The 18,342-nt window shown below is 43.9% G+C and overlaps 2 protein-coding genes across 7 annotated transcripts in view; one reads left to right on the top strand and one right to left on the bottom strand.

Annotated features, from left to right (window-relative positions):
* Positions 1–131: 131 nt before the first annotated feature.
* LOC101738073 (thialysine N-epsilon-acetyltransferase) lies at positions 132–3,130 on the bottom strand. Of its 3 annotated transcripts, XM_012688910.4 has the most exons (4): positions 2,858–3,130; positions 2,620–2,778; positions 1,644–1,695; positions 132–1,556 (listed from the first exon to the last, which is right to left on the bottom strand). In XM_012688910.4, the coding sequence occupies exons 2-4, from the start codon at positions 2,704–2,706 to the stop codon at positions 1,126–1,128; spliced, it is 570 nt and encodes a 189-aa protein (XP_012544364.1). In that variant the 5' UTR covers positions 2,707–2,778; positions 2,858–3,130; the 3' UTR covers positions 132–1,125. The 3 variants fall into 3 exon arrangements, with proteins under 3 accessions (XP_012544364.1, XP_062528788.1, XP_062528789.1); XM_062672804.1 differs by having other exon boundaries at positions 2,620–3,126; XM_062672805.1 differs by lacking the exon at positions 2,858–3,130 and having other exon boundaries at positions 2,523–2,647.
* A 10,335-nt stretch (positions 3,131–13,465) lies between these two features.
* Gata-beta (transcription factor BCFI) overlaps positions 13,466–18,342 on the top strand; it is a 43,788-nt gene continuing 38,911 nt past the window's right edge. For 2 of the 4 annotated variants that reach the window (XM_038015621.2, XM_062672345.1), the window contains exon 1: positions 13,466–13,643. In XM_038015621.2, coding sequence (XP_037871549.1) covers positions 13,601–13,643 — 43 coding nt within the window. In that variant the 5' untranslated portion in view covers positions 13,466–13,600. 4 annotated transcript variants of the gene reach the window in all.

Genomic DNA, 18,342 nt, shown 5'->3' with positions numbered 1-18,342 from the left:
GGCCCGCGATAAAATCTATGCAATATAGCGATGTGAACCGATTACAATTTCTGGCTCCGGTCCGGTTTTTTTAGGTATTTTTAGGTTTTTTCCATAAAGGCTAAATAATCACTAAATAAAACAAATTTACGTACAAACGAAGAGTTTTTTTCATACAATTAATTGGGTGAGCATATTTTATATAGGCTTTTAATGATTATATATATTATCCAATAATAAAAAGCTTTTTATTTTTGATTTAATACTATTGTATTAAATTAAAATTTTGGTGCAAGAGGCATAGTTGGTCCACTGCATCATTCAGAAGCCTGCTCCTTCTGGATGTTAGCACGTGCCAGCAATTTCGGTGTGGTTTTCTGTAGCAGCTTCAGTCTCAATATACATTCGCTCTATATTCACTGTGGCCGCCGTGGCGTTCGGAATATCCCGTTTTCGCGAATGCAAAAAGTCCAGAATACCAGGGTTTTTAAAATTGTTTGTGGTTTTTTCTGGCTGTTCCGATGATAAAGCGACAGTTAAAAATTTTTCAAGAAGATTCCCCAGTTCACGATGCACCATCTTTTTTGCAGACAACATGTGCTCTGGTTGGCGAAAGCCATTTCTGAGTGTTGGGTGCAGATATGTGGATATTTTGGTCACGGTCCTCATTTCGTACGCTAAAAGTCTACCAACCAACCATATGTGGTTATTGCACTGTAGTTTTTAAATGTAATGCACGGTAATTTGATTCTGAAACACGGTTTTTTTTATATTTGTAGCTTGTATATTTGATCTGGTTGCACTGGTGTGAGCTGTGAATGTAAAGCGTAAAAAACCGGTATTCTTAAATAAAAACCGGTATTTATCGGTATGTATAAAAACCGGTTTTTCTCCGGTTTTCTTCGAACCGGTTTACATCCCTAATGCAATAGCTTAAAAACTATTATTATGTTTGTAATGTTGAGCGTGCTCACGAATGATCAGTTTTGTAACAAATGGCTCGAGTTCAGTTTTAAGTACCGAGAGGCTGAACGAATCACAAATACAAATTATTTTACACAATGTTATGTATTTTTTGTCATAAAATGTATTATGTATTATAAGTAAACGATTCATTGACATTAGAAGTTCTTCTGTTTAAATTCATTAATCGAAACGAGGAAATATATGGGCGCCCGACTGAGGTGGAGTGGACGGCAGCAGGTGGCCCGCGGCGACGGCCAAGATGCAGGGCTCGTCCAGACGCAGCGCCAGGCGACGCTCGGAGCGGTAGAGGTCGCGGGCGCCGAGCCGCGCGTACAGCGCCAGCGCCGGCGCGTTGTCCTCCAGCACGTGCCAGTCGAGCCGCGTCACCTGCTCCGCCGCACAGCGCTCGCACAGCGCCCGCAGCAGCGCCCGCGCCACGCCGCGCCGCCGGTGCCGCTCCGACACCCACAGGTCCTCCACGTACACGGCGCGCCCCGTCCAGCTGGAGTACGCGCGGTTGCAGAGCGCATACCCGGCCACCTGTCCGTCCAGCTCGGCTATCAACACGAAGAACCACGCCGGAGACTGCTCGAATCCGTCCGAAACCAGATCTGTATCGAAAGCGCAGTCAAATAACGACATCAGTATTGATCACGCATCTTAATGCGACTAGTACAATGTTTAGTTCGTATTCGCACCTTGGATTGAAAGCTTCGGCCCGTCAGCGACGCCCTCGTGCGCCGCCAGCTCCTGGTTTCAGAAAATTTTATTATTTTTGAACATCTTTCGTCGATTTTCACAGGTATCTGGTAGATGTTATGTTATGAAAGAAATATAAAGGCAACCAACAAACGTCTACTTTATATTCATAAATTACATTTATCACGTAAATTTAATTAACTTCAATTACAGTTTGAATCATTGTAGTGTTCAGATCAGATCACACATAGTTGAGGGTCCTGGGTCCTAAAAATTCACTCAATCCGTTTTGTTTTTTATGTTGGATAGTCTCATTTGCACAAGACACTGAAAATGATTACGACGCCACGACAAATCGTCAAGCAATGTAGAGCTTCTTCCAAACGACAAGTGACCGGCTCCAAGATCGTCACTGACCGAAATAATAAATACGTCTTGAAGTTACCCTTTTATAATACTAGCTATTTATATGGCTGGCAGTAAATTCTTAATTCCAATGAATTTTATTTTAAATATTATATCTACATATATTTTATTTTCAGGTTCTTTACTTATATGTACTGATTTGATTATTGTTTTGTTCTCACTACATTTCTATCTTTTTGATCAATAAGCCTTTGAAGAGCGTTGGCTTCCACACAACTGACTTCTTTAAAAAGAGCATTGAATAGTTACCACTGCGCTGGCAGGCATGCATTGACCTCATGGGAACATTTTTGAATGAAAAAAAAAAACAAATAACTAGCTTTCTCTAAACGAGTACATATACTAAACGACCCTTTCGTAGGTAAAGATCTAATAATATCAATCTGTGTCGCAATGGGGATACAACAGCAAAACTAAATGTAGTACTGAAATAATAATTTGGCAGAACGTACATATCGAATTAAATATAAACACAAGCAGACACACAGCACAGCACAGCTCAGCACAGCACAGTACAGCACAGCACAGCACAGCATCGTGCAAACTCACATAGATCATGTTGTGCACGAGGGGCATGTCGTCCCGCGTGGCGGCCCGCACCGTCACCGCGGCCGCGGCGCCGCTCTGCGCAGACATCACTGCTGCTCCTGATGCTTGTCTCGATCTCGACTCAATAAAGATTGATGCAAGATTGATGCAGATTGAGACCTATTTATGATCCAGATCAATGTATTTAAGACAAACCGATAATATGAAATTCTCCTGATCAGTGACGTTAGAAACTCACAGTGGATGCTGTTTTTCTGGACCAATTGCAATAATAATTAACTAATTGAGGTCGTGTGATAAAAGAAGGTCACCAACAGATGGCGTATGCTCTGAGCTTCATTACTCGTAAACTAAAACAAACTAGACCAAAATGTATCGACATTAATTTTCAATCCGAGTAAGCATGCTCGCAGCAGCTGTTAGACAACATGAAAAATAAAATAAATAGATAAAAGAATTATTCCTCCATCTATAAAGTTACTAAGCATTAACTGCTTTTAGAAAATGTTGCCAATGAAAATGTTCAAAGTTTATATTAGCGAATAAAGATGGCGTTATTATAAAGTTTACTCTTGCTAATAGCTTTTTAATCTTTGCAGAGAATAAATAGGCAATTTTATCGTTCTTTTCATAATGATAATATAATAATATGATGTTCATTCCATATTTTTTTAAATGTGAATTTTAGAAATGAGCTCACGGCCCACTCTTTAGTAAGCGGTTACAGTTTTCGTCCAAATCGACGAAGAGTTCGACGTGTCTAACCAACGACGTTACGAACCTAGCCCATAGTTCACAGCCCACTGAGTTTCTCACCAGATCATCTCACGGGGTCGCAATCCGTGGTAGATTCAGCAAAGCAGTGCTCTTGCTAGGACTAGTGTTAATAAAATTCTTAGGTTGAGTCCGTAAGGTCACTTAGGTACTTGTCCGACCGTAGCTGGAATAATGTAAGGCTACTAACGATTAGGTAGGGGAAAGAAAAAAGGAGATAATGCCGTCGCGCACCTCGCGACGTGAGGTCGAGGTCTTCATTAAACTTTATAACGGCCATCCTACACTTTAGGCCAGAATGCACGAACAGAATGGAACTACTAGAATTTCATAGAACGAAATAGGTTTCCATACATATTCGTGTGGATCTATGCCTACACACCTTTTTGGGACGAACCTTTTAAAAATATCCCCGCGCTTAGAGGGCGCGTCGTGTATGTGGTACTGCCAAAGTGGTAGCTGCCACCGAGTAAAATAAACCCCTAGACTTCCACTCAAGCGTCTGAGACAGAACCCGGAAGAGGTAATAGGGTTATCGTAGTCAACATTGCAACCAGAGACGCGGCTCACCCCAAGACACAAAGCTTTCGGAGTCGTCGGTATGAATTGAAAACTCTACGTTTGCCGTCTTGGCGCATGTCACGCTGCCGCAGGTAGTGCCGCTTGTGTCTCGGAATAGCCTCCTGGATCATAACCAGCTGTTCAATTGTTGTTATTCTACTAGTGCGGTGCGCTGGAGTACTGGTAGCACACCGAGCGACCTCGACCCTCTTAGTCGGCCCTAGCCTTCCTACGGGGACCAAATCTGGACGAAGTTCGCTCTCTGGCCCCCGGCTCGATAACTGTGGACCGGTGCAGAATGGGAAGAGCTCTACCCCTCTCACTCTAGCACCACCATCTCGCAGAAGTGGAGTATCGCCTTTCACAACTCTTCGCTGCTAAGCACCTTATCCGCGACGTCGGCAGCGATATATCTGATCCTAATTGCGTCACTAAATATCACGTTAGATCCAGACACATTATCGATTATCGCAATTCGAGAACTAACCAGGAGGCGAAGGTTCGATAACAACTGCCGGGCACTCCAAGCGTTTAAGAGCTGCTAATTCGCAAGTTCTCCTGTCGCCAGGTTTGATCCATTGAGAACATCGGACGGGAAACTTAGCGGGCTGATACTATGGACCAAATTTCGCGATGAGTTCAACAGCGACCTTTGCTTTAGCTGCTGCTACTGGTAGCGTCTATCAGCAAAGATCCGTGAGGACGTACCTCGACGTGAGGGTATCGACGGCATCGCAGTGCGCGCCGAAAGTCCCGCCTTTGCTGGTACCCGCACTAATGATAGGACGGGATCTCATCCTCGGGATCATCCCAAAGAACGTCGTCTAGAGAGACACACCGTGAGCGGCCCACAGGAGCCACCTTGCACCACCTCACCACCGGACCGACAGTAGAGTGCTGGGCGCCCCCGCACTCGGCACTCGACAGTCCCTACGGGCTACGGGGACTGCGAGGTGGCTTCTCGCCCGCGCCATTTTACTACGTTGGCTGATCAAAAGGTCTATCGATGAAAAAAAAGCACCGCGGTGGCTCATATTTTATGGAAGACCGAAAGGTGATGGATGTATCCAGCAAGACTCCCGGATTCTTGATCTTCCTGACCCCGCGTATTGTTTCGCCGAAGGGGAAGATAATGGGAGTAATGTTTCAGTGCCTGATACAGCAGGAGATTCGCATCGAGCTCACTCTTTGAAAGAGCCTAAATAAATCACTTCCTAGTAGGAAGATGCAGTACCGATTTGGATCCGTCGTCTTAAAAATTACCTTGATACACTATAAAAAAATTATATAATAATTATGTAGGTAAAGCTACTTATAAATAGAAAATCTGTGCTAGCTCACCGCCAGTTGGCAGCGTTCCCAGAAGGCTGGCAGCATTTCCACGCTGGATAGCAATGCTAATTCTTTGTGCAAAATACGTACCGGTCTTTTGGTCTCCTGAGGCCTCAAATAATTTTTTTTAAGGTCCTTAAAAAAGATTTTAGCAGATGGACCCCAGAGGCCCAAAGTTTCTACCCCAAATGGAACAAAAATGAAATCTTTAGAAAGATTATCATATTTCCGCCGTTCGAGGCCTTCAGCCGTTGAAGCAGCGCTGCCAGCGTTAGAATTAGTCGCAGGAAGATGTGTCGGTGCCATGGTATCTACACAAGTCGCATCCCAAACGAGCGACCGATCCATCTTCCAGGGAATAATCGACATACCGTCTAGTCTCTTACCATCGCCTCGCACCAAACCATTCGGTTCTAGAATGGCTGGAACGCCGGCGCTGACAAGGGCCCGACGGATGATGTCATGCTGGCGTGGGGGGATATTCTGCCAGCGTTTTTTGCGCATGAGAGCCCGTGGTAACCAAAGCGGTCGACAATATTGCCACACTGGCAGTGATGCTGAACACAGCAAGGTGCCCCCAGGCGAAGAGAGGTTGCTAAACGAAATCACATTTTGCACCATAGAGAATGTCAATGATTTTATCATTGACTTCGCCCGAAAGCATAAAATTAATTAAATCTTTTAAAAAGCGATTGGCCGACAGCGCCACAGCTGCCACTAGTTAGATCTTTAAGGTGCTGTGGAGTTAGGCTATTAAGCCCGCCAGCAGAACCAGAAACATCCTCCATGGACACCTCTACGGCTTGTTCAGAGCTGGGAGGGTCAGGAAAAAATATGTTTGATGACGGATCTGCGTGTTTACTTTCGAGAGCTTGCAAAGTATCGGAGGTATTAGGTGCTATTACGTCAGTTGAAAACAAAAGATTTGCAGCACCCCTTATATGACCATCACCGAGTCTAGTTTCAACTTTTCTAAAAAATGTGGTCTCAGAGTGGGATTTTTTGTTTGTCAAGATGAATGAATCATTATTGAAATCATTGCTAGAGGTATATGTGTTATTGCTACAATTATCTTTGATTGTTTGTGTTATAGTCGTTTTAATATTTTTGTTAGGCCTAATGTTTAAAATTCTGTATGGAAAAAGAAGGACACGCTCCCAGGCTGAAACAGAATTCTGTATTATAACGTTTTTGATCAAATTTGGTAACGATTGTGATGCTGCAATCCTCGCACCACGGGGAATTCGTTTAAGAACTGGAACGTTATTTTTTAATTCTGATTTTTTTTCCCAAAAAGGTTTATCTGGTTGTCACGGAGAAGTTATGGGGTGTGAAGGAGGAATTATGGTATGATTTGAGGAAGGGTTATAGGAATGAGATATTAAGTGATCATTTGTTGGGTGTTGATTTAACACTTGAATTTGTACTAACATATACCATGAAAAAAATTCAAATCCGGACACGATAAACGAAGCGAAGGCGTGCCACGTCGTGGATGCGAGCCGCAACTACTCGTGAAACATCGGCTCGCTTCGGGTGGTGTGCTTCGGCACAGTCGTGATGTCTTCGCTCGAGTGAAATCGAAACACATGACATATTAAAAGTGAAGACATCTCGGAACTGTCATCGTTTCTGTTTCTGTGATCGATCTCTTTGCACGACTATCCACCATACGCCCACTATGTAAAAAAAAATCAAAATATCGGCCCATTCGAGAGCTCAACGAGCGAACTAGTCCCCAGATACAACCCACTCAGTTTCTCACCTGATCTCTTTAGTGGGTCGCGATTCCGATCCCGTGGCAAATTCTATTATACGAAGTACTGCTCTTACTATAGCTAGTGTAAGTTGAGCCCGCGAGCTCACCTACGCGCCAACGTGGAATAGCCCCTTAGGCTACCAGCTAAATGGTAGGCAAAAGCAATCCGTCGGACAGCGGTTATCTGGTGTGCGGTGTCGCAACAGTCGCAAGCAGGCGCGGGCGGCCGGTACGTGAGGGCACGCCGGCCGCGGGCACGTCGCCGCGCCGCACTCACACCGGCCACTCCCTGCACGCACACAGGCGCATCCTCACGGCTGCCATCTCAACAACAACCTAATAAATCACGCAATATATATTCTTGTTCGGAAATCGTACATATCCTAGATTTCGTTTCATTTTTTTCTAATTGGTGATTGATGCCGCTACCCTACTGCCGAACTTTTGCGAAGTAGGTTTTGTTTATTCACAGAGAGACGTCGCTACACTGTAGAGCGACGAGCGAGCACAATATTCTTGTTACAATGTTAAGTCATGTCCTAGAATGCAATGACACTTTTCCGGCGGATTTCATCCCGCCCCAGTTCAAATTTTTGAGAAAAAAAATACCGTACAAGAACAAGCGTTCATGAAAATCTTCCACGATGAAGCGATAATGTTGTAGTAAGCAATATTACACAGCGGCTCTGATACGCGGCGCTCCGCATTAGAGTTCTGTTACTCTACTCTACTGAACTTAGCGCTAGGAAACAAAAACATTCAATTTAAAACCTACGGATCTTAATTTACTTATTAAAAAACTGACGACGCTCCTAGCACATTACGCTAAATGGATGTATAAGGAGAGTACCTACGAACTACGTCTTCCTGTACTTCACTTGGGACTCTACCATGTCGAGAATCATATTGTAGAGCTTGTTTATTACATGTTAAAATGTATTGGTGTTCACTAATATCACTAAATGTGTAATTTTTTTAAGGTTATTAGCGTAAATCATGTTGTTACAGAATTTGAAACTGTTACCCTTAATACAAAAGACGACAACAAGAGGGGACGCAGGACGGAACCCTTTATGTAACAAGATTAAGATCTGGTGCATAGCCGTCAGAGAGAATTGTTTTGTACGGCTTTAAACATATAATATATGAGATTTAGCAAACTCCACGCATTGCCGCGGTTCCCATTAAATGCGAGCTGTTATAGTGACATTTTATGGTCTACTCTATCAAAGGCTTTTTTAATATCTGTACATAAATTAATTATTAAATAAATTAAATAAACAAATTAGGGTAACGGAATTAGTAAGTGAATGTAAGCAAACGACAAAGGGAAGATCCGAGCCGATATCGTTGTTCGATAGACGGAGGCCCCGATTGCCGCTGTTCGGAGCTTGTAAATATCTACTTGCAAATAAACTTGTACCGAAGACGTCGTTCGCTGTGATAGCCGTTGCTCCACTACATAGTAGCTCTAGAGAGATGATGTTCGGACGCACGTTGTTGTTCGTTCGATCGATCTGAAGTAAGAGTAGATGGATCAGAATTTTGTTATCGTTTGCAATAATCAAAGATGATATTTAAATAGGTATTCTACCGATGGACTTATGTTTTTTACCTTAGCTCTGAGTAATCCGTGCGTTATCCATCTGCGCAGATCCTTTGGAGGCGTTAAGGATTACTTCTTTAGTTGGGTCCAGTCGGTCTGTGAGTAGGTACGTTCGAGCTCAATTTAGTATCAGCAATCTGATATTGATCAATGCTGAAATTTTTTAAAAGCATGATGTCACGAATGCTGACGTCACTATTCTCATCATCAGGTTAGTTGCTCATACTTGGTGAAGTAGTCAACCAACTTGCTCGCCGGTAGCAGTTTGTTACCCATTCTATTCAAGTGGTCTTTTATTGTTGTTTTATCAGGATGGAAGAATAATTGGCGGTCCGACGCGACGGCCTCTTCAGCTCCGCTAGAACAGGGACGAGCAAGGGCTCAACCAGGAGAACAGTTGCCCAAAAGCTAATGAAGGAGACATAACATAAGGTTGAGGTCATATCAGTGTTACAGGAATGGTACCACTGCCAGCGGAACCAGGTGAGATGGGCGGGAGCTTTGTCCGGGCCATATGGCATGGAGTGTGGCGTGAGGCAGGGGGGGCTGACCTCTCCTTTGTTATTTAACTTGTACATAAATGACCTTATCGGTGAGCTCAGCAGCACTCATACCGGTTGTCATATTGATAGTGTATGCGTCAATAATATTAGCTTCGCGGACGATATGGTGCTGCTGAGGCCATCGGTAGGTGCTATTCGTAAGATGCTGGCTATATGCGAGACCTACGCTGGGGAGCATGGACTGACCTACAGTAAAGCAAAAAGTAAAGTTCTGCTTTTCAATGGTAGGTCAGGTGCACCCGTTCCAGTTCGTGTTCCTTCAATTAAATTATATGATGAGGAACTGCAGAGAGTGACCAGTTTTAAGTACCTGGGCCACATTGTAACGGATGATTTGTCCGATGACGCAGATTTGGAGCGGGAGCGCAGGGCATTGGCGGTCCGAGGAAACATGGTTGCCCGTAGATTCGCTCGGTGCTCCTCCCCAGTAAAAATTTCTTTGTTTAAGGCATTTTGCCAATCGTTTTACGCGAGCAGTCTATGGGTGAATCATACTCATCGGGCTGCCAGGGTCCTGCGCGTTCAATATAACAACATCTTCAGGGTGCTATTGCGGCTGCCTCCCTACTGCAGTGCGTCGCAAATGTTTGCTGATGCCCGGACGGATGGCTATCAAGCTATAATCCGAAAAAAGGTTGCCTCTTTTTTAAGACGAGTGAGAGACAGTAGTAATGGCATTCTCGGGATGATTGCTTCTCGCGCTGATTGTCCGATCCAACATAAATGGATGTGTATAATTACCGGACAAGACTGACATATCCCTATTATTATTTTACTCTTCATTATGAAATGTGTATGATTTTCTTTTTATTTTATTTTTTCTCCAAATTAATTGACTGATTGACATAATGATAGCTAATATTGACATAGAGTGGTTACTACTGTATTGATATAATTATGTGTTTCTAATTCATTTCCTTTGTATATTTAATTAATTGAATTAGTATACTGTTCATTTTCTATTTGTATTGTTGAACTGTTTGTGTGCTGACTAGTGTTTTATTATTATTTTATGGATTTTTTCTGAAATAAATGTTTTATTATTATTATTATGGTTTATGGATATATTTTTTTTCTCAGCTAATGCTGGTAAGTGTGAACCTAGCACGGGCTTACGCCAAGTGAGTTGGTTCATTGTGTAGTGTTGTAGGGGTTTGAGTAGTGGATGTAAGGAATCGTCGCACTATGGAACAGGTGTCAATTATTACAGATTTTTGTAAAGCGATGTATGAATATTTATTAAGATCAAGTTCTGAGAGCGATGTGTGTAATGATTTTGGAATGAGTCCGGTTGATGAAATTATTACGGGTATCATTTTAACGGTGTGTTGATGCCACATTTGTCGTATTTCATCTGCTAGTGGTATATATTTTTGTATTTTCTCAGTGTGTATTTCTCCTTATATTTTCAGAATTAGGTATTGCAATATCTATCAAATATGTAATTTTTCTATCTTTTAGTGTTAGTGTAATATCCGGTCTATTATTTGTCGTGGTTTTGTCGGTAATGATGTCTCGGTCCCAGTACAGTTTTACTGACTCATTGTTGAGTACACTTGTAGGTTTATATTTGTAGTATGGTTCTGTTTCATCTAATAGGTTATATTTAAGTGCTAACTGTGATGGATTTGTTTTGCAACGTTATTATGTCTTTCTGTGTACTGTTTATTGGCTAAAAATGGACAACCCCCTGTTATATGATCTATTGTTTCTTGATTTGTGTTGCATAGGCGGCATCTATCTGAGACTACTGATGGATCTTTAATAATATACTTCTGATAGTTTCTAGTTTTAATGACTTGATCTTGGATGGCCAACATAAATCCTTCAGTTTCTTTGTATATATTGCCTTTGGATAACCACGCGTTTGATGCCTCTGAGTCTATAATAATATGTTCTTGTTGGAGTTGGTTAGGATGTTTTCCGTGTAGTGTTTTTTGTTTCCAGCTAATTATTTTTTGTTCATCTGTTATTGGCGGATCTATAGTATAACTATTATAATTTAGTTTCAAGGGTGTTTCAAGTTTATTATTATTATTATTATTATAACGGCTCAAAGACAGCTGCTTTGCGAATGCATCTACTACCAGATTGAAATCGCCGTCCGTTGAGGAGATGAGGAGATCCGTTCTCGCGCCGACCGCGTTGTGTTTGTAATGCTATCTTTTTGGTTTAACTGCTCATTGAAACAAGTGTAGATATGAATGTTTCGTTGCATAGCGTTTTTAATTCTGTACTCATCGTTATATAATGTGATGTAGCTTACATATTGTGCGAACTTTATTAAGGAACAGTTCTCAAAGTAACATTGACTGACAACCGCACAACCGCACATAGTATGATATAGGTATCAGGCACGGTTTCCATATATAACCCTTTCATCGATACGCAGGTCATTCTTAGAGAAGCGGTTCTAAGAAGCATTAGCACTCCGCAATGTCGCCTCTTTAAGTTCGACAACTGGAAATCCCTTTCCTCCACCACCCACCACAACCCGCCGTTTACGTCCGTTCGTTGCAATATTTAGGTAAAATAATAACAATTACATACAGTTTTATATTATTAGTTCAACTCTTGAGCTGGTACTCTCTTCTCTCTCTCTCAAACACCAGATACTTTCAAGCCATCTGAAAGGTAACGTCTTTGTTATGTTTATAACATTTAATATTAAAAGTCTGAAAGCACAGGTTTGAAAAGTGTATCTTCTGAAAATTCAGCGCCGAGACGTGAACAACACGTGAAAATGTCAATAGCAATATTGGGAAAAGGCGCATAGGAGCCTAGACAACGATGTGCTTAAAATGTAATATTACTAAAAAGTTCATAGACTGCCACATCCAGCTCCTCTCCCGCCGCCACACCAACCTTGAAGTATCGGTGAGAGAACAACGTTTGAACACTATCATAAAACTACTGCTATACTTCTAAGCAAAAGTTTTTGCGAGATTAACAAAACCCTTTCATCGTGGCTGCCTCTAACTACATTACTGACTACATCACCGACTATACTGTTCATTTATTATGTGTATGTATGTATGTATGTATGTATGTATGTATGTAGGGTATTGGTATGTAAATCACAGAGTGATTTCATATTTTAAATGAACTGTAACTATATATTTATGATATATATGTATGTATTTCTTTAATATTGATAGTTCACTCTAGATATTGTTAATATTTAATGCACCCTAACGTACCTTCTGTATCTTTTAAAGAATTTCTGTAGATAAAACGGTGGTCTGGAAGAGTTCGCTTTTAGTGATAAGACTGCCTATTCTACAATTGTACCTGCCTGTTAACTGTTTTTTACGTTAATTGTGTTTTGGTGTGCAATAAAGTATATTCTCCCTCGCTCCGTATATTCGCCCGGGACGGGACAACGCGAAGCCGCCGTCGTCCATGACATGACAATGTTCCGCATCCACTCTCGGTGCTTTTTGCTCTCCAAGCACCGGTCAGCGTTCTCATCGAACTCGTCAACTTCAGAGTTCGACGCGCAACATAGAAATGAAGTGAGATAGACGTGGCAGGCGAAGTCAATCAATAAAACAATTTAAGTCAGAAAACGTTAAGTTATGTTCTGTTACTAAGGCAACGGACTCCAGTGACCACTCGACGCGAGACGTCCTTGAGCTCCCTACTTCCTCGTCCACCTACCTGGAGCAACCGTAATCCTTTACAATTTTTATGCAATCAGGTCAAAATCTCCCTTAGGAACAGAACTTTACTTTCAAGGAGTATTACAATATGCCATGATAGACTTAGTAAATTCCAGATCCCCAGCGTCCAAAGATTTAAATTTCATTTATTTTTAATTATTATATCTTTGATTATTATGGGTTGAGAAACTTCAGTTTAAAAAACAATATTGTGAAAAGGTGTTAGTTTAATTCCATCTAAAACTGCATTCCACAAACTACTCCGCTGTAGTAATACAATTAACTATTGACAAGATCGAGTTACACCAAATACATAACATTTTAGTAGCATGTTGTTATTATTTATTTTCCTATTAAAGTCATGAAAAGCTGCTATCGGATGCTCGGCTGCTCGGCTCCGCTGTGCTGTGAATGGACCCTATATAGGATGCGCCTCTATGTATCACGGCACATAGTACACAGTCGCGGTGGTTATCGAGAGAGATGCGGATAACGCAAGCGTAATCTAAAGAAGACGAGCAACAGAGACAGCTGACGCCGAGGGAGGAGGTCCGTGCGCGCGGCGAGGCCGGGAGGGAGGGAGCGAGGCGCGAGGACGGTGGTCGGCCGCCGCCGAGAGACTCGCGCGCCACCGACCGTCGCGAGCGCACTCTCAGCGCGACACTATGCCGTCTCTCGCGCCGCCCTCTCTCGATCGCGCCGCGCTCTGACCACGCCGTCCGCGATGGACGCCACCATGCAAACCACCAAACACGAATACCAATTCGGTGAGTACTCCGCCCGCCTCCTTCACGCAGGACTCACCTCACCCGCCAGGAACCGAACGCGATATTATGTCCTAGCTCGCTGCACACAAGGGTCTCCACGCAAACTGGGTACTTTCAGGTACGTTTTAGTGTAATGACTGGTAAAGATCATAGAGAGAACCTGCGCCCGATTAAACAATGAAGCTTTTATCTTAATTTCCGATTATAGAGATTGTTTACTTTATAATTAGTCAGAGAGGTTCACAATGCACAATTAAAATAGTAATGATGTGGATTCGGTCGCTCGATCGTTTGTTTGTCACAGTCCGCTGGTATATTTACACAATTTACACAGTTTAGATAAAGCTTGGCGAACTGGACATAAAAAAAGGTTATCTATTAACCCCTCGAACGTTAAGTTGTGGCGAAACATTTATATTGCTTGAAGTATTGTGACGCGCGCCGATGTCGGCCGCCAGATACTGGCCAGCAGTGCCAGTTTCGACTGTCTGTTCATCTGAAGTTTCCTAAATATCTAAATAAGAGAGAACGGCTTCAGTTTAGATTCCGTTACTTGGTTTTAGGAAACACAGCCTCAGGTCAGTCTCAGCAAACGCGCCACACAATGCGTCGTAGTTTCAATGGAAGCATGAAAATTAAATTCTTTGTTTGCATCGAGTACGTGCAGTTTTATTGCGAACGCCTAGATTTAACGGACCGAAGGCGGCTTGGTGCGCGCGTGCACTACGGTCGCCAGAGACACGCGCGGTGCCGCTAATGTGTGCCTTGTACTGAATAACACAGGGTCGCTTATGGCGCGGGGCGATCCTGGAGATATGCGCTGATGAGGCAATGCGGACGTTATCGGTCGCTGCTCGAAGCACGCGCGTGGAGGACGCAGGCTCCCGGGCGGAGGCTGAGGACGCCCGCGTGAGGCGCGAGACACGCGGGAGTCGCGCTGTTTTATCATCCCGCGATTAGATAAAGCGAAATCGCTGAAAGTCGGCGAGCGGCAGTAGAGCGGCGTGCGTCGGCGGCCGCGCACCTGGCGCTGCCTTCCTGCATGAGCTCTCAGACCCTTCCCCCCGCCCTCGACTCCTCGCTTTCAATCCACGCCTGAGAAGATTCCATATTCGCTTTCGGGAAGTTTACTTTCGGTTGTTCCTATGATGGAGTGCTTCTCTCATCGAAAGACAATTTGTCAGTGTTGAAGTGCAACAATGTCATCAGGAGTGCAATGAGCGGCACGACATGGCCCCGATGGAGGCAGTAGGAATCCAATGCACGTAAGTAGGCTGATGCAAGGTGCGGGGTTCCGGCGGCGGACGGGGCGGGGCGGGGGCGGGTGCGGTGCTTCCGGTGCCTGCTGATAACGAACTACTTCTCTGTCGCTCGCTCTGTTTGTGTTGCTTAGTGGTTAATGACATTACAAACTTTACTGCTTCTGTACTTGACCTAACACACACTGACATAGAGAGGTGCACTTTCATCATCTCTCTGTTGCGAGATGCTTCTTACCTCTCGGCACAGTCGCGTGCCATATGTGTGTTAATGTTCTGGTTCTGCTGACCAACGCTACTAATTTTATGAACAAACTTCATTTTCGTTAAGTTAATGTTCTCAGAACGTAGGAGCAGTGTTTGTATAAACAACGCTCTATTTATTAGCATACGTTGGTTTGCGAGTGAGGAAGGGGGTCGGAGGGCCGTGGACGTGCGGGGAGGGCGGTGGCCGATAGCGGCATCACATGCCTCCCGCGCCTCTCACCTCCCTGTCGGCACTGTCGGCGCACCGCGGTGCCACTCGCTACAGCTGCCCGCGGAATATAAACGTCCCTACCTCGCATCCTCGCAGCTCTTAGCACTGACAGTAACAATGTCTTTTAAAGTTCAAACGCTTAGAACGTACATTAGAGGCTAAAGTTCAATACGAGAACTACGCTCCGCCGCACCGGCATCTACTCTTAATGACCACAACAATTAAACGAAATATACGTAATTACTTAATGGCTTTAGAGTACATATATTAATAATGCCAATTCTGATCAGAGCTCTCGGTTAGTATAGCATTTAGTTAAAACAGATATTTAAATCTAATATATTAACTAATTTAAAAAGCTTACTGATGGTCGGTGGACTTTTTGAGTTAAAAAGAAAAATATTGCTGCAAATTAATTTCACAAGATGCCTTGCCAAACTTTTGCCAAAAATATAAATATAAAGAATACAAATTTCGGGTTAAAGATATTCTTTATTCTCAAAAGAATTACATAAATTCACTTAAATGAGAACATTAAAATAGTTATAATTAATTCAGTTCGTGCAGTACATGAAAATATTTTATAGTAACAACATGCGGTGCTATGACAATATATTTAACAAAAACTATAAAGATTATTATTTTCTTAAAATGTATAAACAGGGTAGATTACCACAGCAGATCGCCTCGACCAGCCGCCGGCCGCTCGGTGGCGGGTAGATATTGGCGCCACAAGGAGCTAGTTCGCATGGATGTGGCATTGGTAAAATGTTTGCAGGTTGTTAGTTTCGTTGTTTTTTCGTTTCATTTTTTAACTACTTATCGATAGACTTCAGGACGCACTTGAGTTTTTGAAATTTAAGTCGTTGTACTGTAAAACTGAGACTTTGGAACTCATATCTCAAGGTAGGTAGTAGCATTTACGTTGTAGATCTCTATGGGTTCCGGTAACCACTTAATAACAAGTGAGCCGTGAGCTCGTGCATCCATCTAAGCCTCTCTTCGTCGCCATCTTATCTTACCTACCCGCGCGGACTCACAAGACATCCTACCACCAGTACTTACGCAAATTGATTTTTACTACACGATGTTATTCCGTGTTAAACCGTGGAAGTCAATCGTGAACATTTGTTAAGAACGTATTTCATGAGAAAAATTGGTACCTGCCAGTGGGGTTCAAACACCGGTGCATCGCTACATACAAATGCTCCGGACCTCTCATCCTGTAGGCCATGACGACTGCTGTCATTGACATAGGTACATATGCTATGACACAGGTATGCAACTGCCGAAATGTTTGTTTGTCTCACTGAGCGTGTGCAACATATAAGCATTACTTTACTCTATGCCAAAGAATTATAGAGCGAAGCGTGGTGGACTCGTAAGCTAAATAAGAGCTCTTCTCGAAACAAATATGTTGCAAGCGGGCAGCCCAGCTCACAAGAAACCAACTCAGGAAGCGACTGAACACATTCGCAAAATGCTCACCACGACAGGAACCCAGGACTATTGTCGAGACCGAACGAACGGGAACACGTTGGAGAGGCTTTCGAGTCAAGAAGACCTACGGGAAATAAAATACGGAATCCGACGTGTACCTACTACTTGACTAGATATTACACCGCGGCATAGGAATCAGGAAACACATGCTCCTATAACATGGAGCTATAAGCTACTCAATATTGTTTAATATTTTTTATTGCCCTTGTTGGCAGACGAGTATACGGCACACCTGATGGTGAGTGGTTACCGTCACCGATGGACTTCAGCAATCCCAGGGCCAGAGCCAAGTCGTTGCCTACCGTTAAGTACTGTCCACAAGCCTCGTTTGAAGAAGGACATGTCATAGCGCTCGGGGAATACCGTGGAGGGGAGCTCATATCAAAGTCGGATGGTACGTGGTAAAAAAGATCTCTGGAAATGCACTGTGGATGAACGCATTGGCTCCAGGTAGTATGGATGAACTATACTCCAGTGGCGGGCGGTGCGATGGTAAAAACGTGATGATGGATTCACCTCGAATAATTCCTCAGAGCACTCTCCTTAGAACATCGTCGTCGTCATTGAAGTCGTCATGGCCTAAAGGATAAGACGAGCCTTGTGGATCGCCAGTGTTAATGGTCATGGTATCAGAGCACTCACTCAGCATCCAAAAAACTAGCCATCCACTTGCAGAGTCCTTCTGGGATTCCGTAAGATGGTAACTTCGTGCCCTATGCCAGACCCTGTCGGAGACCTTCGTGATATCCAGGCTCGCAGCGAGAGCTTCACCCTTGCTCTCCAAAGCTTCTGCCCACCTGTGAGTAAGATATACAAGAAGATCGCCAGCTGAGCGACTGTGAGCATGAATTTTGTTTTAATGAAAGCTGCTGTACAATGGGAAAATGTAAAAGTTAGTTAACACAATGAACCAGTTAACTAAGAGGATATTGCGATTTATCTCGACACACACACGCACACACTCGACGTGTTCACGCCGCGTCACGTCGCCTTTTTTTTTTTTTTCAGGTAGAGGGCCGAACCTCCTACGAGGTCCCCGCGCAAAAGGGGCGCGCAGGGTATGTGAGACTCAACGATCTGCATGGTGTTGTGAGCAGACCGCGGGCCCAAGGATTTTAGGGCCCACCCACTAAACGACTCCCCTGCACTCTTACACCCGACGTCCGATGCCCTCCGAGGTCAGAACCCGGATGAGGTAGGGGGGCTACCGCGGTCAACACTACAACCAGACGGCGCGGCTCACCCCAAGGACGCCCAGCCGACGGAGCCTTCGAGGCGAATCGAAGGCTCTGAAACGTCGGCCGTCTAGGTACGGCAGCCCGTCGGGCCGCCCATACGGTGCCGCTGGTGTCCCGGAATACCCCACTGGACCAGAACCAGCCTGCCGGGTCGGGATGCGATACACAGTCGACCGGTCGCTCTATTCACTCCACGGCAGCGCGCTAGAGTGCTGGTAGCGCGC

The sequence above is a fragment of the Bombyx mori genome, chromosome 15 (assembly GCF_030269925.1).
Source record: "Bombyx mori chromosome 15, ASM3026992v2".
Classification (NCBI taxonomy): Eukaryota; Metazoa; Arthropoda; class Insecta; order Lepidoptera; family Bombycidae; genus Bombyx; species Bombyx mori.
Note: the sequence above shows the minus strand (reverse complement) of the source record. Positions and strands in the feature narration are given on the sequence as shown.